Genomic DNA, 27,874 nt, shown 5'->3' with positions numbered 1-27,874 from the left:
CGAGGAGGGGGGAGAGCGAGGAGAGGATGGAGAGGCAGCTGCCAGAGGATAGGTGTCAGGGGGGGCCGCCGGGGGAGGCGGGAGGGGGGGGGCTGGGGGGGGAGAGGGGAGGGTGGAAGGAGTGCTCTCCGGGTGAGGGGAAGGGGAGCCGGGGGTCGAAGAGTGCGGCCCAGGATCCTCAGGAATCTGCTCCAAGGAGGGGGCAGGGCCCCCCGCGGGGGGAGGCGGGAGCGGGGTCTCCACTTCGGAGGCTCCACCAGCGGCCTCAACGGGCACTGAGTTTGAATCCTCGTCCATCGGGGTGGGACCTGCTGGCCGCCTATCCCTGACAGGAGCATAAGTGCGGGTAGGTGCCTGTACGCCAACCGGAGTCGCCTGTCCGCCAGCCTGTCCGCCAGCCTGTGCTGCCTGCTGGCGTCTGCGACGGACCCTGCGGGCCGGGCGTTTCCGCTGGCGAACCTCCTGCCACCCGCCAGCCTCCTGGGACTGCGCGGCATCCTCCGCCGGGGCCTGCTCGTCAGATGATGGCGCCTGCTGTGGCGAGCCAGGGATGTCCGGTCTCTGAGGTGGATGGCCACCCCTCGGGTCTCCTGCAGGGGGTCCAGAGGCGGCATAGCGTGAAGGATGAGCCCCCTTGCGGGGACAGGCGCATGCGAGATGGCCCATCTCCCGACATGCGTAGCACTGGCCGGGGAGGCCCCAATACTCCACGCGCTGTATCATATGTCCTCCAGAAAGACAAGGGAGAAGGATCGTCTTCGGGAGGGACTCCGGTGACGGAACCACAACCCGAATGGCCGGGAGTCCTGCTGCCCGAGCAATCACTGAAGCCGCTGTCTGAGGCGTCTCCACCACCTGCCCGAACGCCTTGCCAATGGATGACAAGAGGGGCAAGTACTCCCTACGGAGTCCAGGAAAGCAGATAGTGACGGGGAAACCTGTCGCGCCTGCTAGCGGGTCAGAAGCGGGGTCGAAACCATGAGTCCATCGCGCCAGGAACGCCCGGGATGAGCGGAGGGCAATGGGGCTCCGAGCCAGCACCATCTGAGCTGCCTGTGGGGACTCGAAATCCACCTGGTAGTAGCCACGTCCCAAAAAATCTACGCTGACGATCTTGGCGGGCACGCCAACAAGGCTGCCTTGCAGAAGGTCGCGAAGCTCTCTCCGCATCGGACGGCTACCCACTATCTTGCAGACCAAGGAGGAGGCCTCAAGAGCGGAAACTGTGGAAACAAACAACTGAAGATCTTCAGCTGTGAACTCCAGACGGAGACCGGAATCGGCAGGATTAGTCGGAGCGGCTTCCATGGAGTCCTCCAGAGGGAAAAGGCCAGAAACCGGGGTCACCAACGGGAGGGACACAGCCTTGCGAGGAAAAAAAGAGGCGGAGGGCTACAGGATAGCGGGGGCCGGGGGGGGGGAGGGGAAGCTGAGGCGGGGAGGAGTTAGCGGTGGGCGGAGGGGCGAGACGAAAGGGAGGAGAGAGAAGGCGGAGGGGGGAGAGGTGGCGGGGGAGAGAAGAGAGGCGGGGTAGAAGGAGGCGAAGGGGATAGAGAGGCGGAGGAAAAGATGACGGGGGAAGGAAGCAAGCGGCGGGGGGAATGGCGGGGAAGGCAGCGTGGAAGGTGGCGAGGGAAGAGAAGGCGGGGGGAAAGAAGGCGGAAACGAGGAGGGAGGCAGGGGAGCGAAGGCGGGGGAGGACGCTAGGCAGAAGGCGGGGGAGAGATGGCGAAGAGGGGCGCAATGAAGGAGGCGGGGGAGAGGACGGCGGCGCAATGAAGGAGGAGGGGGGCGCGATGGCGAGAAGCAGCGGGGGGGGGGAGAAGCGGAGCTCGCAGGCGAGGTCAACGTCTCTTTACCTAATCCTTACAAAAGATGCTTGGCAATAAATGATCTGCTGCTCTCTATAGCAAGTCCAATTGACTTAGAAGAACAGTTTTTTACCAGTGGGGCTGCATGAACAAGGCAAAAGTGTTTCTCACTACACCAGCAGCATCAATGCCAGCTGATGCAAAAAAAAATAATCTTGTGAGTTAACTGAATTTACCTTTGAAACATGGTTTGTCGTTTCTGTTTGTAGTGTTGTAGGTATGGGTCCTTCTCGTGCTTCCTCTTGCTTCGTCTTCATGGCTTGCACTTGCACTTTCAGTTCGTTGATTTGTTCATCTTGAGAGAGAGAGAGAGAGAGAGAGAGAGAGAGAGAGAGAGAGAGAAAGATGGAGAGGACACAATATTGGGTCCCAAATACCCTCTGTAGGTCCCCCACCACGGATGGTGTATTTGCTTTATTAGAATGATGTAAATCTGAAAGAAAATACAGAAATCCTTGACCTTTCTTGGCTGGAAAATCCCTGCTCTTGACCTGCAGTCCTTCACCCCTTTGCTTAGCACCTTCTTGGCTTGTCTAGCCTCTTTATGCTTGAGCTCTTGGTGAGAAATGAGATGAAACAATGGGATTGTGGGCTCCCTATTTATACTACTCCATAAAGGGCATTCGGCCAGCTGTAAATCCAGGTGGCCAGCAATATTCTGTCCCACGACTGTAAATCCAGCATTAAATGCTGGAAAAATCCCATTAAATGCTGGAAAAAATCCCATAAAGTCTGCGCATCTCTTCCTGGCTGATTGGACATCAGGCGCGTGCTTTAAGTCAAGTTTGGGCACCTTTTCTAGGCTGTTTGGGGACTGGGCAGCCTGTATGGGCTGCCCCATACTTGCCCTATACCCCTCCCATGGCTGGATAATCAGTCGGCTACCCTTGGCCTGCCCCTATGGCTGTCCTACAGCCCCTCCATGGCTGGTGGGTTTAGCCATGGCCTTCCTGGCCCTCATGGGGGTGGTTCCACACTATCCCCATGCCCACACAGAGACCTGGGGTAGTCCTATGGGCTGGCCCCTTGTTCTAAACGCAAACCCTAACTAACTACTTGGTGATCTGGCATCTGGTACCATACCAGATACACAGAATCACTGACATCATTCCAGAGGGAGACTCACAGTGCGGACTGGCAGTGTTTCATGTGCAGGACAGTGCACACCTGACCTTAGACTCCTGTGCAGGACAATGCACACGTGACCCGGACAACTGAGATGGATCCTTGGCTGACTCGTCCCGGACTAGGCTCACATGGGACCAGTTCACCATCCCAGGTCCTGCACCTTCTGTACAGATATGTCTACGTGGCATCCAAGTGCGGGATGCACGTGACAAGGGATAAGGTCATCAAGTTTGAGAACTTCTTTGGGAAGATGGAAATAACCAAAGCTCTTGCTTTTATTCGGCAATTTGAGATTGCTTTTTGCAAGGAAGACTTCAAAGTCTAAACTAAGGCATGTGGGTATGCATCTAAGAGATACAGCTAGTGATTGGTGGATGGCTAAACTCTTGGATCATAGTGTGCCCGCACATGGGCTGAATTTAAAACTCAGTTTTATGATCAATTCTTACTACCAAAGTTTGCTAAAAATGTGCGTAAAGAATGGGATTGGCTGAAACAGGAAGAAGGGGAGTGAGTGCAGACTTACATTGCCAAATATTGGAAGGTACTGGTGAAAGTTACTCCCTTCATGACTCTCTGATGAGGAGAAGAAAAGAAAGTTTTGAGTCTGGATTGCATCCGATCATTCAAGCGAGTCTTGAAGTGTATCCAAATCAAACTCTTCAATAGTTAACACATTTGGCGACCGTAGTGGAGAAGTTACACATAAAACAAGACAGATCTAAGCCGATTGTGGACAGTCCTTAAAAAGTGATCAAAAAGATTCCGAGGATACAAAGGAACGTTCATTCAAGAAGCCGTGGGACAAATGCAATGACCATGGATTGTCAAAACAGTAGAGGATTGAGTATGCACGTGATGGAAAATGTTTTGGATGTGGTATTAAAGATTAGGTGCCTACGAAACCCAAAAAATGCAGATAGTGGCATTGAAAAGCCTCATGTAAATGCTGTGTCGGATGTACTGGGAAACACAGGTCATACTTTAAGTGAAAGACTTATATGTAAAGCATGGGGACAACTAAAAGATCAACTTGCACTTTCTTTGTGATCATACATCCACGGACAATTTTGTTGCTCTGCTGATGGTTGCCACCATAGGGTTGGATGAATCAGATTATGGCATGGAGATGCAGCTTTTGAAGATGAAGGAGTGAATGTAACGCCAATTATTGGCAAACTCCGTATTCACATACATGGCTATCTTGATCATGAGAGCTTTATGGTTGCTCCTCTCACTGGCTGTGATGTTTTGTTGGGAATGCCTTGGCCATGCTCATATGGAGCCAAAGAAATCATATAAAACAAAGAAGATCAATTTCATGCGTAGAGGTAGAGAGATTGTTATAGATGTTGGTACTCTAGGAACTACCATACATATTGTCAGTCATGTACAGGTAATAAGGTTATAAAGAAATCAGCTTGTTCTTACTTGCTTTTTGTAAGAGAGTGCTGAGCATGAAAGAGTGAATGTTATCAACTAACTCGAGAGTGAGTAGATTTCCTACCTCACTATAGTGATTGTTTTAGAGATGCACTGCTTGGTGAGTTGCAACCTGAGCGTCCCGAAGATCACCGTATTGATGTGATACTTGGTAGCACACCGCCCAATCGGCCTCCATACAGGGCAAGTGCTAGTAAACAAGAAGAGATTATGGTGCAAGTAAATGACTTGCTAGAAAAAGGGTTGATACAACCCAGCTCTTCTCCTTATTGTTCACCCGTGTTATTGGTGCAAAAGAAGGATGGTACATGCAGAATGTGCGTCGATTATCGTGCTCTTTACAAGATTACAATAAAGAACAGATTTCTTATTCCGTGCATTGATGACCTTCTGGACAAGCTGGAAGGTGCAACTTGCTTTAGCCGAATTGATCTCAAGAGCGGCTACCATCAAATACGAGTGGCACCGCAGGATGTACATAAAACTGCTTTTCGTATGCAGTTTGGGCTCTATGAGTTTTTGGTAGTGCCATTTGGACTTACCAACGCACCGGCCACGTTCAATTGGATGATGGACATGATTTTCAGAACACACAGACACTTTACTGGTACCTTCTTTGATGATATCATTGTGTTTTCCAAAGATGAGAGACAACACCGAGAGCACTTAGCTATTGTGTTCGAAGAGCTTCGTAGTCACAAGCTTTACATTAATGGTAAGAAGAGTGAATTCTTTTTATTAGAAATCCACTATCTTGGTCACATTGTATCAAAGGAAGGTGTACACATGGATCCAGCCAAATTGCAAGCAATCAAGGATAGGCCAGAGTTGCGGATGGTTCATGAAGTTTGAAGTTTTGTGGGATTATTCTCGTATTACTGATGGTTCATTAAGCACTTTGTTGAAATTGCTTCGCCATTACATGATCTCACCAAGAAAAAGACAGTATTTCAGTGGGGTGATGTACAAAAGAAGGCTTTTCATTTGAATGTGATGCATGTGGAGATTGTATTGGTGCAGTATTAAACCAAGAAGGACATGTTGTAGCATACACGGAACTTCATTTGCAGGTTTATGAGAAGGAGCTTTTGGTAGTGATTCATGCTCTCACGATGTGGAAACATTATTTGTTGGGAGCTGAATTGTAACATGCAACGGAATTATTCGTATTGGAGGATCCTGTCACACAAATGCTCACACCGTCTTCTGTATCCTGAGTTTCGTGAGTTTAGCAATCCACTTTAATACTTCAAACTTTAAAGAGATATGAGAGAGAGATGAGAACGTATGGGGTCCTGAATTACCCACTGAAGGCCCTCCTATCCCGTTACCGAGATAGTATTTGGTTTATTATCTTTAAAGAGACTGACGGTGTGACTGACGATAAGCCACGTTTACCCACTTGTTTCAATCTTTGTTTCATGATACGCAAATAGACCCTATCCCCTTTCTTGAAGTGGATATCTCGTCTAAACTTACTTGCTTGTCTATGAATTGAATAATGGCCAGGCTCAAAACTGAGGGCCAAATTGGGTTGAGTATCAAACTCTGCGGAATTGACATACTGATATTCTATGCTTTTTAAGTTTTTTCCAGAGATGTTGAGAATGGTAGACTCCTGAATGGTTTGGATGTTGGTCTTTCTACTAAGAACATTTGCTACTGGATTATGTTGACCATGGATGTACTCAATCATTCCTTCAACCTGGTGGAAGAGTTGACCCTGTATGGTGTACTGATCACTCCACTGGGCACTTGGCATTTTCGAGACCCGCTTAATTGCTTGGTGGTCTATGGTGACTGTGAAAATGCGTCCATAAGGAACAGGTTTCAAATGGTTGACAACTGACTGTTGTTCTAGCTTGCCCTTGAAAGTCTTGGAAAGACAAGAGGGAAACTTGCTAGGAGGTTCTGCCCTAGGGACCAAATCGATATGATGATTCACAAGACGAGAGGGTGGGATACTGGGTGGGAGATCATCCTTAAAAATGTCTGAATGAGAAAGGAGATCTGCCAACTGAGGGACTGAAGAAGATGAGACAGCGGCGGTTATCGATGAGATAGAAGCTATCTGAGCATAAATCAATGCTCCTTCTGCTCCCTTGTGGATAGCTTGTCGGGCCTGGAGATGAGAAATCACAGGAATGCCAAGAATGCTCCTATCTCCCCGAATCATGACAGGCTCAGGTAAACCTTTAGAGATAATAAAGGTGTCCTGTCCCCAATTGGGAATAGGTTCATACTGACGAAACCACTGGATTCCTAAGATCATGTCACATCCCAAAAGACGAGAGACAATGAAATCTCGTTGGAATGAGACCTTTTGAACTTGAAAAGAAAACTGTTGTGCCCGTTGAGATATGTGGGTGCGGAGACTAGGTGTAAACCCGTCTACCTCGAAATGATAGGGCACTAAGGTACAACTCATGTTGGTAGCCAACTGGGGAGAGAGAGCGTTCTTAGAACTGCCCATGTCAAAAAGGATTATGAACTGTCGGTCCTTGGCAGAGCCATAAGCTCGCATCAGGCTTTTCTGTGTGGTTGTTGCCTCACCCTCTTGCTTAGCATCAAGTACCACGAATGGCATGGGATGCATAGAAGGTAAGATCTGAACTGCGTTTGTGGTAGCAGGCGGGTCTGGAGGAGCGGGGGATACTACGGCAACTGTGGCAGAAGGCTCTTTGGAGGCTTACTCCGCTTGCCTTTTTGGATAATCCTTCTTACCATGCCCAATGGTATGACAGAAAGAACATCGGTTTTTTGATTGATATTGTCTTTGCTCCTTTGGAGGAAGATAGCCTCCAGTGATGCCTGCTTTAGCCTTTTCCTCAGGGGTTTTCTTAGGCTTGGACTCCTTACCCCCTGAACTAGAGCTAGGGCTTGGGCTTGCCTCCGTTCATCTTCATTTCTTCATTCTAAGCGAGAGTCAAAGCCCGGTTATATGTACTGGGTTCAAAGTTGCGAACTGTGAACCAAATGTTAGGATCCAATCCACGAATGAATTGCTCCATCTTGGCCTACGCAGATAGCCCTAATTGCTGTGCCAAAGTAATAACCTTGCCGGAAAACTGAAGCACTGGTGTTCCGTTCTGTCTGAGTCCATAGAACTCATCTGCTAGACCGGTCATGTACTAGATCGGTCATGTACTGGGACGGGAGGAATCTGGTCTTCAGGTCATGGACAAAGGTATCCCAGCTAAAATCTGTGACACCTGTGGTCTGGTCTGTATAAAGATTAGACCAATGCTGCCACCAAGTGACTGCCTCACCAGTGAGATGGGCAGCCGCTTTGTGATCCTAGCTAATGGAAAATGAACAGTAAATTGATGAATGAACTGATTTACTGCGAAATGATCACACTTACCATCATACTTACTAAAATTAGGTTGACGGCGAATGACAGTAGTTGATGTTGCGGACTGCTGGCTGGTGGCACCTGAGGTGGGGGATGCTGAAGAGAGGTGCTAGTATCTAAGATGAATGGCCTCCTTTCCCTTTGGTGCTCGAGTAACATACGTTCTCGATCGAGCTCTCGTTGGTGCTCCCGAGTGGCGAGTTCAGCCTGACGCCGGTCTTCGTTGATCCTGTGTTGTGTTGGGCTTCCTCATAGTCCCATCTTTCTGCTTTTGCTTGTTGCATTCTAGCTTCTGCTTCTGCTTTTTCTTCTCTCCTTCGGGCCTCGTCTTCTCTCCTTAGTTGTTCCATCTGAAAGAAGAGGGAGATGTAGTCGGGGGCTGCTGGAGGCGGAGGAGGACGTGCTGCTGCTGCCTCCAAGAGTTGGAGACGCCCCATGAGCAGCTGGTTCTCAGCTCTAAGAAGAGCTATGGTGTCTGTTGTAGTCGGAAGAGCAAGGTCTCCTTCGGGGGAGACGTCTTCCGACTAATGGGTACTCTCCTCTGTAGACACGATGCTGAAGTCGGTGGTTGTGCCGGAACGCAATCTGACCATCCAAGGATGCCCTCACGCTAGGATCCGGTGTCTGTGGACAAGCTGAATCTGATACCAATTTAACATGCAGCGGAAGTATTCGTATTGGAGGATCTTGTCACACAAATGCTCACACCATCTTCTGTATCCCGAGGTTCGCGAGTTTAATTGTCACAAACGGGCACGTGTATACGGAACCAATTCACTTCCAAAACAGCATACATACATCAACCATTCTTGGCATATACATGATTACCATCATTGTGAAACATTACATGAGCATATACATCCTGCAAACATAAACCAACTTGCACATGACAGCTGAAGTTGGGCCAGCGCCCCCCTGAGGTATCTTTATTACCAACAAAAGTATTTATATTTACAAGATGCGGGTGCCCGAAGAGTACACACTCATCCAGCCGACACCAGATTTATCCAACTGTGAAAACATAGGTAAACACATTACCTGCAACTCCTCGGTCACCAACCACTCCTGTTGCAACACCCTCGGTCACCAACCAAGGTTGAGCGATCACCAACCGCTCCTGTAGAAATACCCTCGGTCACCAACCAGGGGAGAGTGATCACCAACCACTTCTATACTTTGATAGAGTGGTCACCAACCAAAGTGCTGTCTCAAACCTGCAAAACAGTAACCAGCCATGGTTTTGGCTCACTGGCCACCCACAGGTTCCACCAGATCACATCCCCAGGCCTGATACTTGTCTAGGGACATGTTTACTCAAGTTATGTCGCGAGAAACCTCCTGCAAACCTGTAAAAACAGCCAATAATGGCCCTTACAACAGTCAGTCAGTCAGCCCCTGTTGAGGCTCTGTTCACTCTGTCCAAGCCCTTTTCTCAGCAGAGTAGCACAAAACAATCCCAACAGCCATGCGCGAGCTTCTGGAAACAAATCTAACAGCCTGCAGCCCTGTAGATGCAGTCGGCCAGCCCTGTAGAGAGAGAAAGAGAGAGAAATAGCAGCCAGCCAACCCTGGGACTCTTGCTCTTGGCATGTACTCCACCGGTAGCTCATGCAAATGAGTAAACTTTCTGTTTTTCCTGTCCAAACAGCTCCTAACAGCCCACGTTTTTTTAGATGAGTGCTCTACAAGTCAGGGCTTGCCCACTCTGGCCCTCCCACACCCAGAATAGCATCTCGTGGAGCTATTTGGGAGTGCCCGGGTGCCCATCTCTCATAATTGGCCTTGGTTCATTAAAAAATAGTCCAGCCTGATATGAACTAACGTATAAAATTATAAGTGTGTCCGCCCACACTTTAGTGAATGTGAACCCTGCACCCAATAAACCTTAGTAACATGAAATAATGAATAAATTGGGTTAAGTGTGCACACTTACCACTTGCAAAACGCATAAGGAAACCATATGAGTCCCAAACAGGTGTGCACACGCGTATCCACAGGTTGTCTAGGCGTCCCCGGTGCTCGTGGACATTCACAGGCAAAATACCAAGCAATGTCCAGGCAAGTCATCCATGCATGTGTAACTCACATACATTTGCTGGTGCACAAACATAGTGGATGAAATCTCCCAACTTACATCTTGTACATCCAACTAGCCCGTTCACAGGCGTCGTCCACACAAGACCAAAAAGTACTCACCAGGGTAACCACCCTTCCATGAGTTGAGAGTCACTCAGCAGGATTATCACCCTTCCATGAGTTCATAAATCATGCCACGAACTCACACGAGGATACCAATCCTTCCATGGAGCCCTTCCACATGTATTCAATCATGATGTCTTTCTAGACGTCTGCCAGAGAAGTGGTGACATTCCCCTTGGTTTCTAGTCAGTTGTCCGCAACTGAAAAGCTTCCAAGTAGGCCGCAAGAAGATCTGGATAATCTTTAAAATATGCCTCGTCCATCCACTTTGCATCGAGTGCTGGATAGTTCTTGAACTTCACAAGGTACTTACAGACAAGCCTGTCTCTAGCAACTTTCCGTTCCTTGTGAAAAACAATCTGCTCAGGCTGCAATACCTCTTCCAGCTCATCAACCTCGGGTTGATCTTCCATAACCGGCTCCACTGGCTCAGGACCAATATATCTCTTCAAGAGACTGACATGGAAAGCATTATGAATCCGCTAATGATCTGGCAACAACAGCCTGTAAGCTACGTCATTGATCTTTTCCAAGATCTGAAATGGTCCATAATACCTGCAAGATAGCTTCGGATAGTTACCATCTTTCCCAGTTTGCTTGCGAAGGCGAGTCTTTTGGAATTTTAATAAAACCCAATCTCCATCCTTCAAATCCAATTGCTTTCTATGCTTATCTGTAGCTTTCTTATGCTTATCCTGGGATCTCTGTAATGGCTGTCCGGACCTGTGGTGGCAAAGGCCGTATCCAAATCCCTTACATACTCATCTGCTGCAAATATCTCATCCTTTGTGCGAAGAATAGGTGGCAAAATAATCTTGCCATAAACAATCTCAAAGGGCGCCTTGCCCGTAGAAGTATGCACTGTATTGTTGTAAGCAAACTCTACCAGTGACAAATACTTCTCCCAATTTGATTTGCGATCAGCCACATAGCATTTCAAAAGATCAAGCACTGCTAAATTTGCAATCTCACTCTGCCCATCTGTCTCTGGATGATATGCAGAAGAGAAATTCAGCTTCGTTCCCATGTTATCAAACAATGCTCGCCAAAAGAGACTTGTGGCGAGGATCACGATCCCCCACAATCGTTTTTGGCATACCATGATGCTTGAAAACCTGTGCCATAAATATCTTTGCCATATGCTCTGGCTTTATGGTCTTCCGTACCGAAGTAAAATTTGCCTGCTTACTGAACCTATCCACAATAGTCCAGATGGCATCATTCCCTTGCTGCGACTTAGGAAGACGTGTGATAATATCCATGGCAATACTCTCCCAAGGCTGATTCGGAATCGGCAACGGTTGAAGCAACCCCGGAGTCTTATGCTTGTCAAACTTAACTTTCTGGCAAACCATGCATTGGCGCACATAGTCATCTATGTCTTTACGCATTCCTGGCTAGAAGAAGTCTCTCTCCAAAGCGTGTGTAGTGGCAAGGATTCCTCTATGCCCTGCATAAGGCAGTGCATGGCATTCATCCATTACTTTCTGCCTCAAATCCTTATATACACATAGGCGATTATGAAACATCAAATACCCATCACGTATGGAGTAATTCGGGGCTGTTATACCCTGCTGAAAACCAGCCCATATATGTTGAAAATCATCATCTGTATGATAAGAATTTCGCATATCTGATAAGTCCTGATGATAGGCTACTGTAATAGCACTTACTTGAGGCCTTCGGGATAGCGCATTGGCCACTACATTCTTCTTACCAAGAGTATGTAAAATCTGAAAATGAAACATAGATAGGAAGTTTGCCCATCTCATATATTTCTCAGATAGCTTAGTCTGTGTAAGAAAATACCGTAGACTTTGATGATCAGTCTTAACGGTAAATTCAGCTCCCAAAAGATAATGCTACTTCAACATCGTGAGAGCATGAATCACTGCCAATAACTCTGTCTCGTAAACCTGCAAGTGGAGTTCGGCATGTTGCAACCAACGACTCTCATATGCCATTGCATGGCCTTCTTGGTTCAACACTGCACCAATACAACTCCCACATGCATCACATTCCATTGAGAAAGGTTTATGTAAATCTGGAATGATCAACACCGGTCCAATCATGATTGCTTCCTTCAACTTAAGAAAGGCATTTCTTTGCTTGTCACCCCAGTGAAAAGTAGCTTTCTTCTTTGTTAAATCATGCAAAGGTGAAGCAATCTCGGCGAAGAGCTTAATAAACCGGCGATAATATGAGCATAATCCCAGAAAACTCCTAATCTCATGTACATTCTTCAATTCAGGCCAATCTTTTATAGCCTGCAACTTAGCGGGATCCATACGTGCTCCATCCTTGGAGACAATATGACCAAGGTAGTGAATTTCGGCCAAGAAAAATTCACTCTTCTTGCCATTAATGTAGAGCTTATGGCAACGAAGCTCTTCAAACACTATGGCCAAATGCTGCTTATGCTGCTCTTCATCTTTAGAGAACACAATGATGTCATCAAAGAAAGTACCTGTTAACTTTCTGTGTGCTCTGAAGGTACGATCCATCATACTGTTAAAGGTGGCAGGAGCATTGGTAAGTCCAAACGGGACCACCAAGAACTCATAAAGCCCAAACTGCGTACGAAAAGCAGTTTTATGAATATCCTGAGGGGCCACCTGTATTTGATGATATCCACTCTTAAGATCGATGCGGCTAAAACATGCTGCACCCTCTAACCTATCCAAAATATCATCGATACGTGGTAGGGTACACCTGTAAGCTCTCTTGAATGATGGGGTGCAAACCTGATTCAAACTTCCGTTTCTTCTCCCCATTAGAAAGAGACATAAAGGGAGTAACTTTCAGCAGTACCTTCCAGTACTTAGCTATATATGTCTGCACTGTCTCCCCTTCATCCTGCTTCAACCAATCCCACTCTTTGCGTACATTCTTGGCAAAGTTTGTAGGCAAGAATTGAGCATAAAACTGAATTTTAAAGTCATCCCATGTGCGGGTAGCACTTGCATCCAAAAGCTTGGCCATTAACCAATCACTAGCTGTCTCTTTGAGATGCATACCCACATGCCTGAGTTTAGACTTCTCAGAGAAATCTTCATTGCAAAAAGCAATTTCAAATTGTCTCACAAAAGCAAGCGACTTCGTAGTATCAATCTTGCCATAGAAGTTCTCAAACTTTACATCTTTGTCTCTTGACTTGAACTCTCAGCTTCTTTTTAGAACGAGACCTGTCTCTAGCCTCATGTCTAGGCTTAGGTGACTCATGCCTGGGTCTCTTCCCACGTACTCGAGACAGGCTCCTGGAGTGGTGAGAATCTTCACTTGAAGAACGCTCTCGGCGTGAAGATGCATAACGGTGACGAGGATCTACATCTCCTGATGTACTGGAATCTGCATGTGCTTCCACACGGGGAGTCCTTTTTGTACTTGCATCACCCAATACATCCTTTTTGCCTTTCAAATAAGATATGGCCAGCTTTTTAGGATCTTCATATCCCATCTTTGCTACTATGGCCTCAAAGGCTGCATCGTCTCCTGAATCCTTCTTTTTGTTTTCATTCAAAACCCTTTGCATATCAGGGTCATTCTTGAGAGACTGCAATTCACTGTCTCCTCACGATAGCGTCTAACTTGACGCTTGAGAGCCTCTAGCTCTGAAAGTACATCAGCCTGGTCACAATCTGTATGCTCAGCAAAAAAGCTTTCCGTATGCCCAAAAATCGTCTTTCTCAAGCAAAGAAAGAAGCCATTGCTCTGATACCACTGTCACAAATGGGCACGTGTATACGGAACCAATTCACTACCAAAACAACATACATACATCAACCATTCTTGGCATATACAAAATTACCATCATTGTGAAACATTACATGAGCATATACATCCTACAAACATAAACCAACTTGCGCATGACACAGCACTAGGGGCTGAAGTTGGGCCAGCCCCCCCTGAGGTATCTTTATTACCAATAGAAGTATTTATATTTACAAGATGCGGGTGCCCGAAGAGTACATACTCATCCAGCCGACACCAGATTTATCCAACTGTAAAAACATAGGTAAACACATTACCTGCAACTCCTCGGTCACCAACCACTCCTGTTGCAACACCCTCGGTCACCAACCAAGGTTGAGCGATCACCAGCCGCTCCTGTAGAAATACCCTCGGTCACCAACTAGGGTAGAGTGATCACCAACCACTCCTATACTTTGATAGAGTGGTCACCAACCCTCTAACAAAGTGTTGTCCCAAACCTGCAAAACAGTAACCAACCATGGTTTTGGCTCACTAGCCACCCACAGGTTCCACCAGATCACATCCCCAGGCCTGATTAACTCACTTATAAAATTATAAGTGTGTCTGCCCACACTTTAAGTGAATGTAAACCGTGCACCCAATAAACCTTAGTAACATGAAATAATGAATAAATTGGGTTAAGTGTGCACACTTACCACTTGCAAAACACATAAGGAAACCATATGAGTCCCAAACAGGTGTGCACACGCGTATCCACGGGTTGTCCAGGCATCCTCGGTGCCCGTGGACATTCACAGGCAAAATACCAAGCAATGTCCAGGCATCAAAAACAAGTCATCCATGCATGTGCAACTCACATACATATGCTGGTGCAGTGGATGAAATCTCCCAACTTACATCTTGTACATCCAACTAGCCCGTTCACAGGCGTCGTCCACACAGGACCAAAAAGTACTCACCAGGGTAACCACCCTTCCATTAGTCCAGAGTCACTCATCAGGGTTACCACCCTTCCATGAGTTTATAAATCATGCTAGGAACTCACACCAGGATACCAATCCTTCCATGGAGCCCTTCCACATGTATTCAATCATGACATCATTCCAGACGTCTGCCAGAGATGGTGACATTAGCAATCCACTTTAATACTTCAAACTTTTAAGAGATACGAGAGAGGATGAGAACTGTACACTGTATGGGGTCTCGAATTACCCATTGAAGGGCCCCCTATCCCGTTACTGAGATAGTATTTGCTTTATTATCTTTAAAGAGACTGACGGTGTGACTGACGACGATAAGCCAAACGCAAGACCTTTGAAGACCAAGTGTTTGGCTGAACTGTACACTGCTATAGAAACACCAAAGATGTCCAATCTCGAGCCTATGCACTCTTCCCAATGGAATGAGGGAGGGTTGCAAAGCTAGGGCTAAGAGGGGGGCTGTTTGGGACTGTTCTAGACTGAGTATGAATGCTGTAAATGAATGTGAATGCTGCGTTTTACCTTCACCAAGAGGCTGGAGCAAAACGATGATAAGATGAATGCTGAAAACTGTATGGATGCAGAAAACGCAAGGTTTACTGACGGCTGAATGCTGAGAACTGATGCGGTTGATGGAGGGCTGAATGCATAAGCGTTGATGCTCCTTTTGTTGTACGATGACACGCTTCTCCAAAACACATGGAACTGAAGTGGATGCAAGGCTGAATATGATACGCATGAATGCTCTTTGCTGAATATGAATGAATGAGAGAATGATTATGCAAGGGCTCTATTTATATGGGCTGAATGAGCCAGTCAGCTGGCTACTGAGCTGGCCAGCCGACTGCTCATGTCCAATGAATAATGCATAAATGTGTATAAAATACTGAAAATGTTGGGAAAAATATCAAAAAAATCCTAGTAAATATCTTGATAAATACTGGATGATATCTGGGGTTCGTGCAATGGTCTAGATACTATGCATGAATGATGTGCAATGTGCAGGATGCTTTCTGATGCAAACCCTAAGGTTTCTATTGACTGTATATGCGTGAATGCGTCTCTTTAAGTGGGCTAAGGGACTTAGACTGACTGATCGACTTGCTATGGCTGAGAATGACCTACGTAGCTCGTGCCTGACTTATCCTGGACTGAGGATTACAATGGGGTCACGGTGTACGACAAATATCATTCTGAATGGAACTAATACTGTTACAATGTTGCACTGATGATGATGAGCCAGTTTGTCACCATGCACTACAGTGCAGAGTGCATGTGACATGAATTTACCGTTGTCTAAAAAGCATATGAGACGGGCAAATTTCCTCTCTGTTTCATTTTCAGATTCTACACACTCCCGGAAAGAGGAATGTAGTGGGTGATGTGCCTACTCGAAGGCCTAAAGTTCATGCCATTTACCGTGGCCTATCATCAAGATCTCTCAGATATGCGTGACGCCTATCACACAGATGATGATTTTCAGCATATATGGGCTGATTTAAAACATGGTAATTCAGCCCCGAATTATTCCATACATGATGGGTATTTGATGATGCATAACCGCCTTTGTCTGCATAAAAACTTAAGGCAAAAAGTGTTGGAGGAATGCCATATACCACCTTATGTAGGACATAGAGGCATTCTTGCCACTACGCAGGCTTTGGAGAAGTATTTCTTTTGGCATCACATGCGTAAAGACATTGATGATTATGTTCGCCAATGTTTGGTTTGCCAAAAGGTCAAATTTGAGAGGCATAAGACCCCAGGGTTGCTTCAGCCGTTACCGATTCCGAATCAGCCTAGGGAGAGTATCATGGATTTTATCATGGATCTTCCAAAAACACATCAAGGGAATGATGCTATTTGGACTATTGTGGACAGGTTCAGTAAACAGGCACATTTCATTCCAGTGCAAGACGGTAAAGCTAGAGCATATGGCGAAGATATTTTTGGCCCAAATCTTCAAGCATCATGGCATGCCAAAGACAATTGTGGGGGATTGTGACCCTTGCACCACTAGTCTCTTTGGCACGCACTATTTGATAATATGGGAACCAAGCTGAATTTCGCTTTGGCATATCATCCACAGAGGGATGGGCAGAGTGAAATTGCAAATTCAGCAATGCTTGATTTGCTGAAATCTTACGTCTCTGACCGCAAGTTAGAATGGGAGAAGTATTTACCGCTTGTTGAGTTTGCTTACAAAAATATAGTGCATACTTCTACAGGAAAGGCACCCTTTGAAATTGTTTATGGAAAAAGTTGTTTTGCCTTCTATCCTATGCACAAAGGATGAAATATTTGCAGCAGATGAGTATGTCAGGGATCTGGATATTGCCTTTTCACAGGTCAGAATAGCCATACAAAAACCCCAAGAAAAGCATAAAAAACCTGCAGGTAAATATCAGAAACAGTTGCAATTTAAGGAGGGTGATTGGGTTTTATTGAAATTCCAAAAAGCTCGCGTAAGAAGATAGGCAAAGAGAAAATGTATCCCAAGCTATCTTGCAGGTATTATGGACCATTTCAGATCTTGGAGAAGATCAATGAGGTAGCATTTTGATTGGTATAGTCAAATCATTGGTGTGGATACATAATGCCTTTATGTCAGTCTCTTGAAACCATATGTTGGTCCTGATCCTCTGGAACCGGTAGTGGAGGATCAACCTGAGATTGATGAATTGGAAGAAATCCTACAGCTTGAGCAAATTGTCTTCCACAAAGAACGAAAAGCGCCTCGTGGGAGGCTTGTTCGTAGATTTATGGTTAAATTCAAAAAGAACCCAGCACTTGATGCGAAGTGGGTTGATGAAGAATATTTTAAGGGGTATCCGGATCTCCTTACTGCATATATGGATGCTTTTTAGCTGCGGACAAGTGATTAGAAGCCGAGGGGGATGTCACAATTCTCCAGAGATATGTGACATGCGGAAGGATTTCTGGGAGCATGATGGATTCACTCATAGGATTTCATGGAGCATGATGGATTCACTCATATAAGAGTTGGTGACTCTAAGTCAGTAAGAAGAGTTGATGACTTTGTCTCATAGTAACATAAAATGTGTTTTGCCCTCTTGAAACCGCACGAAACGTTTCTAGCACAAAATGTCGTGAAACAAAACGAAACCTGTCCATCGAAACAATGTTTCGCCCAAATGTAAAGTCAGGTCAAAAAAACAGTCGAAAGTTTTTTTTTTTTTTTGGCAAATGTGATTTTTGTCGTAATTTTCGCCCGTTTGCTGCCCATTTGCCACTTCGCTTCTTCCCGGTTGCAGCCCGCTGCTTCGCCTCTTCCTCTCGTCCACTCCTCCTCTTCACTCCTTTGCTTCTTCTCCTCCACGCCTCCTCTTCCCTTCTCATCTTTCTCTCTTCTCGTCCATGGTCCACCCCTCCTCTTCCCTACTCTTTTCTCCTCCTCTCTCTCCTTTTCTTGCCTTCCAACTTTCTCTCCTTTTCTTCTCACCTTCTTCCCGTTTCTCCTCTTCCCTTCCAACTTGTTTCTTTCCTCCTCTCTTTCTCTCCTTTTCTTGCCCAAATTTTGAAAAAACCTGCTCCCAAAATCATGAATTTCACACCCACTAGCCCCAAAAAATGCACCTTCATCTTTCTGTTGGCTATGTTATGAATTGTTGGGTTTTATGCTGTGTATGCACCCACAGGAGTGCTAGTGATCATCAGTAGGTTACTGGGGCACTTTTTACTTCAGTTAGTGGAGGTTTTTTCCCCCAGTTTAGTTCATTTTCACTTATATGCAGTTTATAAGTGTTTTGGTCCACCCGGCACATTTATGGCCGGTCATGTGAACACTTATCCTTTAGGGGTCACTATCATGTGGCTTGTACTTCACTTTTTATTATTCATTGAAGCATATTGGGAGTCGTGTTCCTTCATCTCTTTGTTTTCCACGCCTGTTTGAGCTAGTGAAAACCCTAACCCTAATCCTTCTAAGTCTTCATTTGGTATCAGAGCATTGAAGCTCAGCTCAAGCCCTGTCCGTACACTATCAGCATCAGCTGCCCGTACACCTGTGCGCCGTACTGCTTCCGTACCTGACATCGCCATCGTACTGTACCAGCCGGTAAACAGTCAGCGCCGACTGTACCAGTCAGCACCGACTGTACTTGTCAGCGCCGCCTTCATCAGTACCTGTCTGCAGTCACCTTCAGTTCTGTACAGAACAAGTCGACTGTACCTGTATAGTACAGTCAACTGTACTTGTTCCTGTGGTGGACTGTACCTGCAGTACTGCTGCGTACACCTCAGTACAAGACTGCGCCGCCTTCAGCTACACCTCTGCGTCTGCTGCCCGTACATACAGTAAGCGCCGCCTTCAGATTCCGTACTGCTTTCGTACCTGCTTCCGTACAGCACCTCGACTGTAGTTGCTGTGTACCTGCACAATACAGTCGACTGTACTTCTGCTCAGCACAGAAGTGGTAAGCATTACATATTTTGAATATTGGGCATTTTTATTTTCTCTGTGAAAATATACAGGCACAACAGGCAGATTTTCTAGCAAGGAAATATACAGGTTTTTTGCACAGCTTGGGTGCAGCAAATTTTGGGGCATTTTGGCATTGTGTACGCCATTTGCTGCACCACTCAGTCATTGGTGCATTAAGCTGCACATTCAGAGGATTGAGAGTGCAGGCAGATTTGGGTAAACTGTATTCAGTGGAGTACAGTTGTTATCAGGGTTTTTTGCTTTTGGGTTTTTTGGTAAACAGGTACAACATTGTGCGTAAAGCATAATGGCAAATCAACAGCAAAGTGATGTATTCACATATTTGTCTAAGGAAGACAAATTGGATGGCACGAACTACTCCTTGTGGAGTTTTATGCTGAAAAATGTGCTTGTGGCAAAAGGTCTTTGGGATTTTGTTAGTGGTGATGAACCACGTCCAGGTCCATTGGCTCCAGAGACCCCTCCCCAAGGGGGTGCTCGTGGACGAGGACAACAGGTACAGGCTCCAGGACAGCCATTGCCTGTTCAGAGAACAAATGCTCAAAAGACATGGGATGCCAGGGATGCACAAGCATTGTCACTCATTGCATTGTCAGTTCAGAGGTCCATTATACCTCATATTCGGTCAGCTGGCTCTTCACAGAATGCATGGGTGACTTTGGAGCAAATGTATGCTGCTCGTAATGAGGCTAGGATCTCATTTTTGAAAAGAGAGCTGGAAAATCAGAAAATGAATGAAGGAGATGATATGTCTACCCACTTGAACAAGCTGCAGGATTTGAGAGAGCAACTCATCAATGTGGATGAGATTATTCCTGAGACACAGCTTGTGTCCACCATCTTGCACTCTTTGCCAAGATCTTACTTGGCTTTCCATACCTCTTTGAACCTCAGCATGAGGAATGCTGTTGAACCCCTCAAGTATCAGGAACTTGTTGCTCTCTTATTACAAGAGGAGCAAATGAGGAAGAATATGAATATGAACACAAATGCTGAACAAGCATTTACTACAGGTCAAAAGGGGAAAGGGAAATCTCAGCCAAAGAGTGCAAATCAAAATTCAGGTGATGGTGGTTCTTCACAGGATACCAAGAAAAGTGATGGACAGCCCAAGAAGAAGGGCAAATGTCATTATTGTAAGAAGCCAGGTCACTACATCACGGAATGTAGGAAGAGGATTGCCAAAGAGAAGGCAAAGGAAGCTGGGATGTCTGTTAATGATGCTCCTAAAGCTCCTCCAGAGACTGCTTCTTTTGTTGAGGACAGGGATTACTGTTTCTATACATGCAGCTATGATGCCTCTTGGTCTTCACAGGCACTCAGTATGACAGAGCATGCATGTACTTGGTATTTTGATAGTGGTGCCTCAAAGCATATCACATCTCGCAGGGATTTGTTTAGTCATGTTGGCCCTGCCCCTGTTGGCAAAACTGTTCAGTGTGCCAACAATGCTTCATATCCAGTGTGTGGCATTGGGGAGATTCAGCTTACAGCCATTGATGGCTCCATTCTCCGCCTTACAGATGCCTTATATGTACCAGGGATAAAGAAGAATTTGTTGTCCATTTCTTCTTTAGCACATTGTGGAATGCAAGTCCACTTTGATGATGATAAATGCATGGTCAGAGACAAAGCAAATGCCTTGACCTTGATGCTTACTGGTACATTATGTCATGGACTTTATGAGTTGGATGCATTTCAGCCAGTGGATCAGTCTGCTTATCATGCATTCACTCTTACTCCAGCTATGGTTGATGCGGAGTTATGGCATGCTCGCATGGGGCATGTAAATTTTGGTAGTCTTATGCTTATGCAGCGACATAATATGTTTACAGATCTACCTCTCATGGAGAAGCCTCCAGATCACATTTGTGAAGGATGTATTTTGGGAAAAATGCACAGGTTTTCCTTCCCACGTGATCAGGCTCTAAGAGCAACTGCAAAGTTGCAACTTATACACAGTGATCTTTGTGGTCCCATGCAGACGAAGTCATTAGGTGGTTGCTTTTATTTTGCAACATTTATTGATGACTTCTCACGTATATGCTGGGTCTATCCTTTGACACAGAAATCACAGGTATATGATGCATTTTTGGCCTTTGTAGCACTTGCTGAGACAGAGTCTGGATGCAAGGTGAAGACTCTCCGTTCTGACCGAGGGGGGGAATATATGTCACATGTGCTGAATTCTTTTCTTGGGAGTAGAGGTATAAAACATCAGTATACTACTCCTTACACTCCACAGCAGAATGGAGTTGCAGAAAGGAAAAATCGGTCACTCATGGAGATGGCCAGATGTATGCTAAAGGCAAAAAGACTACCACATATCTTTTGGGTGGAAGCAGTAATGTGTGCTTGTCATATTTTGAATCGATGTCCCACAAAGGCATTGGTTTCTATTACTCCTTTTGAGGCTTGGCATGGCCGCAAGCCTTCTGTATCGCATTTTCGTATCTTTGGGTGCCTTGCATATGCACACATACCCAAAGAGTTGAGGAGGAAGCTTGATGATAAAGCCACAAAATGCATTTTTGTTGGGTATAGCCGTGAAAGCAAGGGCTACAGGTTATATGACCCACTATCCAGGAAGATATTTATCAGCCGGGATGTGATTTTTGATGAAAAATCAGAATTATCCATGGCTGGTTATGAGGCAAATCAGGCTGAAAATGATGTATTTGAAGGTCTTCTACCCATGGAGTTTCATTCCACAGTTGGTGATCCAACTCATGAGGGTAATGGACAGCCAGCAAATGATGTAGGTGGTGCAGAAATTCAGCAGCCAAATGAGCCAGAAGCTGAACCAAATATGGGACAGCAGGCACCACAGGTCAGACATATACCTAGATGGTATTTGAGGACACTACAGGACAGCCATTTAGAGGGTCCTCTTGCTGGTCGTACTCGTAGGGAGACAAGGACCAATGAGCATGCACACATCATGGATTTGAATCTGGTTATGGCAGCCAGTTTACAGGATGATGATGAGCCTGATTCGTTTGTGGATGCACGAGATAATGTGCATTGGAACACAGCCATGCAGGATGAGATTGATTCTATTAAAAAGAATCAAACATGGGATTTGGTTGACCTGCCCAAAGGCAAGAAAGCCATTGGTACTAAATGGGTCTACAAGTTGAAAAGACATGCAGATGGATCCATTGACAGGTACAAAGCCCGTCTAGTTGCAAAGGGCTATGCACAGAAGAAGGGCATTGATTATGAGGAGACATTTGCTCCTACATCCCGTATGTCGACACTTAGGTGTGTCATTGCATTGGCTGCACATCGTGGTTGGGTTGTTCACCAGTTGGACATAAAGACTGCATTCCTACATGGGGACCTCGAGGAGGAAGTTTTTCAGCCCATGGGATTTGCAGAACATGGTCATGAGGGGAAAGTATGCAGGCTGAAAAAGGCCTTGTATGGTTTAAAACAAGCTCCACGAGCTTGGTATGCAAAAATAGATGCTTTTCTACTCACTCAGGGATTTGTGAACAGTCCATCAGAGACCACTTTGTATGTGAAGAAAGAAGAGACAGATCTGCTGGTCATCAGTCTTTATGTGGATGATCTCTTGCTCATGGGATCAAATGATGACAAAATTGCAGCATTTAAAGAGATACTGCAACAGACATTTGACATGTCTGACTTGGGCCTTGTACATTACTATTTGGGCATACAGTTTGTGCAGGATAACAGAGGCATTGGGTTGTTGCAATCACGTTATGTTGCTAAACTTCTGGAGAAGTTTAAATTTCAGGATTGCAAGCCTATTAGTACTCCTATGGAGCCTGGGATGAAACTGTCACTACAAGATGACAGTGTTTCCTTTGATGCCACTACATATGCTCAGGCTGTTGGGTGCCTCATATACTTGTGTAATACAAGGCCAGATATTCAGTATGCAGTCTCTCAGTTGAGCAGATTCATGCACAGCCCACGGTTGTCACATTGGCAAGCTGTGAAGCGTGTATTCCGTTATTTGCAGGGTACCTTGTCTCTTGGGTTGCTTTATCCTGAGGGGGGTGACATGCAGTTACATGCTTACAGTGATTCAGATTGGGCTGGTGATTTTGATACCAGACATTCCACTAGTGGGAATTGTTTCTTTCTTGGCGCTTCATGCATTTCTTGGCTAAGCAAGAAACAGACCACAGTGGCCACTTCATCTTGTGAGGCAGAGTACAGAGCAGCCTACACTACTACTGTTGAGTGTGTTTGGCTGCGTCGTCTTATGACTGATATGGATATTTCAGTGGAGGAGCCTACACCTATCTATACTGATAGTCAGAGTGTCATTGCTGTGGCCAGGAATCCTGTGTTTCATGCTCGCACGAAACACATTGAGATTCACTATCATTTTGTTCGGGAGAGACTCCAGGCAGGAGATATCAGTCTGATCTACTGTCCTACAGATCAGAATGTGGCAGACATCTTCACCAAAGCATTACCACGTCCGAAATTTGAAGCATTCCGCAATGCTTTGAATTTGTTTCCTTTTGGTGGATGATGTACAGTGATCACATATCACTCCAGGGGGGTTTGTTGGGTTTTATGCTGTGTATGCACCCACAGGAGTGCTAGTGATCATCAGTAGGTTACTGGGGCACTTTTTACTTCAGTTAGTGGAGGTTTTTTCCCCCAGTTTAGTTCATTTTCACTTATATGCAGTTTATAAGTGTTTTGGTCCACCCGGCACATTTATGGCCGGTCATGTGAACACTTATCCTTTAGGGGTCACTATCATGTGGCTTGTACTTCACTTTTTATTATTCATTGAAGCATATTGGGAGTCGTGTTCCTTCATCTCTTTGTTTTCCACGCCTGTTTGAGCTAGTGAAAACCCTAACCCTAATCCTTCTAAGTCTTCATGAATTTGGTATGTTTATATAAGAAGTGTCATTTCGAAACCTTTGCGTTTCGTCCAAAACAAACAAAACGAAACGAAACGAAACGAAACCTTCAAAACAGACGAAACGAAACGAAACGAAACGAAACCTTCAAAACAACGAAACAGACCAACGTTTCATGTTACTATGCTCTAACTACTGAATTTATGCACTCATGCAAGGGTTGGTGACCCTAGCGAGTATGTAAACTCATGAAAGAGTTGGTGACTTTGTGTAGTGAGTATGTGAACTCATGGAAGGGTTGGTGATCCTAGTGAGTTAACTAGACTCATGCAAGGGCAGTTGCTCTAGTGAGTACAGTATTTGGATCCAGCATGGGTGGTGCCCATGGTTGCGATTGTTTTGGTGTACAAGATGGCAAGTTGGGAGATCTAATCCAAATCATCACGCACAAGCATTTGCCTGTGAAATGCACTTGCATGTGTGACTTGTTTTGTTTGCGTGAACATTGCCCGGTATTTTACCTGTGAATGTCCATGGGCATCGGGGTTGTTGGGATTGGGAGAAGGGACGAGGAGATTTGAGAGAAGCCTGGCTAAGGGTCGGATTTCCCTAAAGGGGATCTCTTGTCATTGACAACATCCATTGTTTGGACAATGTTCTCATTCCACGTGTATTTGGAAATCTGGCATTTAATGCCCCCAAAGCTTGTATTCTTGATAATATATCATTGCCAAGGAAGAGAGAGAGAGGGGGGGGGGGATTCCGGCCCTAGTGTTGCCTATAGTTTATTTCTATTTCCCTGGTGATGTGAGTGGTGTGGTGGTCATTTCATTAATCGTAATTACATTAAAAGTTATTCAGTGATTTGGTCCCGAGATCCCCTCTCCCCGGTTTCACCATGGAGGGGTTTCAAACTACTCCCACCGGAAACGGGTAGGCCTTTTCTCAATGAAGCAGCACCTTGCTACTCAAGGCTTTAGGAAATATATGTCATGCAATGTGAAGCTTATTACATCTTTTGTTTATCTTAATATATGTCATGCAATGTGAAGCCTTGCTACTCAAGGCTTTAGGAAATATATGTCATGCAATGTGAAGCTTATTACATCTTTTGTTTATCTTAATAAACATCAGGAAGAGGAGTAACGGCAAGCCTAGTGGAGTAGGGTATGTTTCTAATGACAGCCTCGTGTCCACTTATGTTTCTCTTAATAAACCTCAGGAAGAGGAGTAACAGCAAGCGTAGTGGAGTAGGGTATGCACTGCCAGGTTTTTCTAATGACAGCTTCGTGTCCACTTATGTAAAGTTCAGCTTGTGGTATTATTATAGATACAAATGTTTGCAACATCCTCTATTCAGAACCTAGCTTAGACTTCATAACTGTCTTCTTGATAAATGTTTGCATTGCCATAATTGTCCTGGTGTAAGTTGGATATGCTCTTCTTGGTGAGACGTATATATTTGTTGATATATTTAAGTTTTATGTCGCTCTTCTCAGTAGCTCTTTTTTGCTGGTTGCAGTCATTGTTAAAGCACGTTCAAGCTTTGGAAGAGGAGATAAGTAGAATGAGAGCTGGCCTGGTATGTATCTTTGATCTGGTCCAATTCTACACCTGCACCTGTGTGCGCGGGTGTATATGTCGGCACACGTGTGCATGGGCGTGAGTGCGTGTGTGCACGTGTGCACATGTTCCTGCATGGCGTGTGCACGTGCATGGGTGTGGGTACTAATGCTGCTTGTCATTGCATTGATACCAAGTTGGTCTACATTTGCATGTTGATTGAATCTGGTTATGCTGGTGTGATGGTAATTGCCATGTTACAGAGGGAAGTGGGGGAGGTTAAAGATGACATATCACGTGTAGCCCTTGGAATTGACTGCAGCAGTCTATCCTCCATAGATCTGGAGGTATATTCCTTAACATAAATATGTAGGCATTCTTTTAACAAATTTGAAGAGGCTTGTCTGTTTGGCTGCTTGTATTTTTTAGAATGATGGTGTACTTGAGGATGAACAAGGAGAGGTTCCTGTGACTGCTGGAAATAAACACAGCTTATCTGATGATGGAATACACACAGAAAGCCCTCGTATAGACAAGAAAGAGCTTTTAAGATTGGTTGGATTGGGTCCAATCTATAGGGCTGATCCGCTTACCAACCTTGAAAGGCTCAAACTCAGGAGGAAGGCTCTCAAACTCGGTGTAGGAGCCCGTTTCAATGTTGGTATGTAAATCATGTAACACCTCTCTTGTTTACCACTGCCAAGCAAGCCATGCTTTTGTGTGTGTGTGTGTGAACTGGGGCCCAGCACTTGCTTATTTGTAAAGCTTTTTGAGCACACAGGAAAGGGCAATGTTCTGGTAGGGCTTGCTAGAGCCCTCCGTGTTCACTTCTTAAGCCATGCTCTTGTAGTAATTGGAGTGAAGAATAGAGGTCGGGGCACATCGGTACAAGACTTGGTGCATGAACTAGAGGTGACTGCTTTGTTTTGGTTGTTAATGCATTCCACTTGCAAAGCTTCTATCTCTTGAACAGGTGTTTTAAGGGAAATTTATGTTTGTGTTTTATAGGATTTGACTGGAGGAGTTCTAGTCTCTCAAGAACCGAACAAAATCATTATGTATCGGGGTTGGCCAAGTGGTGAAAAAATACCAATGTCTGGAAGCAATGAGGAAGTGTCTCCCGAGCTTCGTGCTGCCTTGGAAACAGAGGAAGATGACTGTGATTTGGTTGATGACGATTCTTCCGAGACAAGTGAGGGTGATGCTTCTGATATTGAGGTGGAAGCAGATGAAGATGATGACATGGACATGCTTTCTGATGAGGAGGCAGAGGAAGATGCTGAAGATTTTAGGCAGCAGTTGGATTAAGATGACAGATCAACTGGCAAAGAACACGAGGAGAGCAAGTGGAGGCTCGAGCACATGACAATGCAAGCTGCACGAAAGGCAGAAGCGATGGGGCTGTGCTCTGAAGCATCAAACGTAATGTGTGGACAGATGCTTGCAAAGTGTCAAACATAATGACTGGACAGATGCTTGCAAAGCATCAAACATAACGGGTGGACAGACGCTTGCCTGGGAGCACTGTTCATCTCTGCTCTACTGCGAAGGCTAGGACCTTTCAGGTTTTGGTCATCCTTGATGGGGCAAATGTTTCCTCCAAGTCAACAAGAAGCATTTTTTAAAACTCTCCACTCCACCCCTTGAAAAAGAAGGAAAAAGATCTGTTATCCGTCTGACAACCAACATCACAATTGAGAGAACCAACTGAATGATGGTATGCTTACCTGGTGTGTAACATTTGAGCGCACCAAAAATTCATCCTCCTATTGATGCAGTTGAATGAATTGTAGACAAGAAAGCAAGTAAATTTAGCCATGTGACCTCATGCTGCATTTCTCTGTATCTTCTCCACAGTGGGATGTTTCTAGTAGCTTCAACCACTATGATCTCATTTCTCACTGTAATTGTGCTTTGTACAGACTGCTCTTCATGAATGGACTCTTTTAATAGGGAATTTCTTGTCCCAACATGATTGCAAGTGCAGTTTGTGCTAGCAAACAACATACCACTTACAACACAATAATTTGTTATCTTTTTCTAGAACATAGTTAATAAATGGCGAGTGTTGATGGTAACCTCATGGGTGAGAAATCACTATTAACTCATCCTTTTCGAAGCCATTCGATTTGTGTATCATCATCATCGATATTTACATGTACTGCTAGTCTCTGATTGAGATGAAGCCATCATGATCTTTCTGGCTTTCGAAATTATCACTATACAGTAGAAGAGTTGGACTGTGGGATTATGTCATTACTCTCCTGGAGGCTTTATGTAACATCTCTTGGAGGCTTTAT

At 45.3% G+C, this 27,874-nt stretch overlaps 1 protein-coding gene across 1 annotated transcript in view; it reads left to right on the top strand.

Annotated features, from left to right (window-relative positions):
* Positions 1–27,652, top strand: part of LOC147605190 (CRM-domain containing factor CFM2, chloroplastic-like) — an 81,472-nt gene extending 53,820 nt beyond the window's left edge. The window contains exons 7-11 of the mRNA XM_086794165.1: positions 25,534–25,593; positions 25,838–25,921; positions 26,004–26,235; positions 26,356–26,486; positions 26,583–27,652. Coding sequence (XP_086650291.1) covers positions 25,534–25,593; positions 25,838–25,921; positions 26,004–26,235; positions 26,356–26,486; positions 26,583–26,882 — 807 coding nt within the window. The 3' untranslated portion in view covers positions 26,883–27,652. The remainder of the gene's footprint in view (positions 1–25,533; positions 25,594–25,837; positions 25,922–26,003; positions 26,236–26,355; positions 26,487–26,582) is intronic.
* Positions 27,653–27,874: the final 222 nt, after the last annotated feature.

Source organism: Cibotium barometz, chromosome 60 (genome assembly GCF_041138505.1).
Source record: "Cibotium barometz isolate CiBa-2024 chromosome 60, ASM4113850v1, whole genome shotgun sequence".
Classification (NCBI taxonomy): Eukaryota; Viridiplantae; Streptophyta; class Polypodiopsida; order Cyatheales; family Cibotiaceae; genus Cibotium; species Cibotium barometz.
This window is presented reverse-complemented; position numbering and strand designations above follow the sequence as displayed.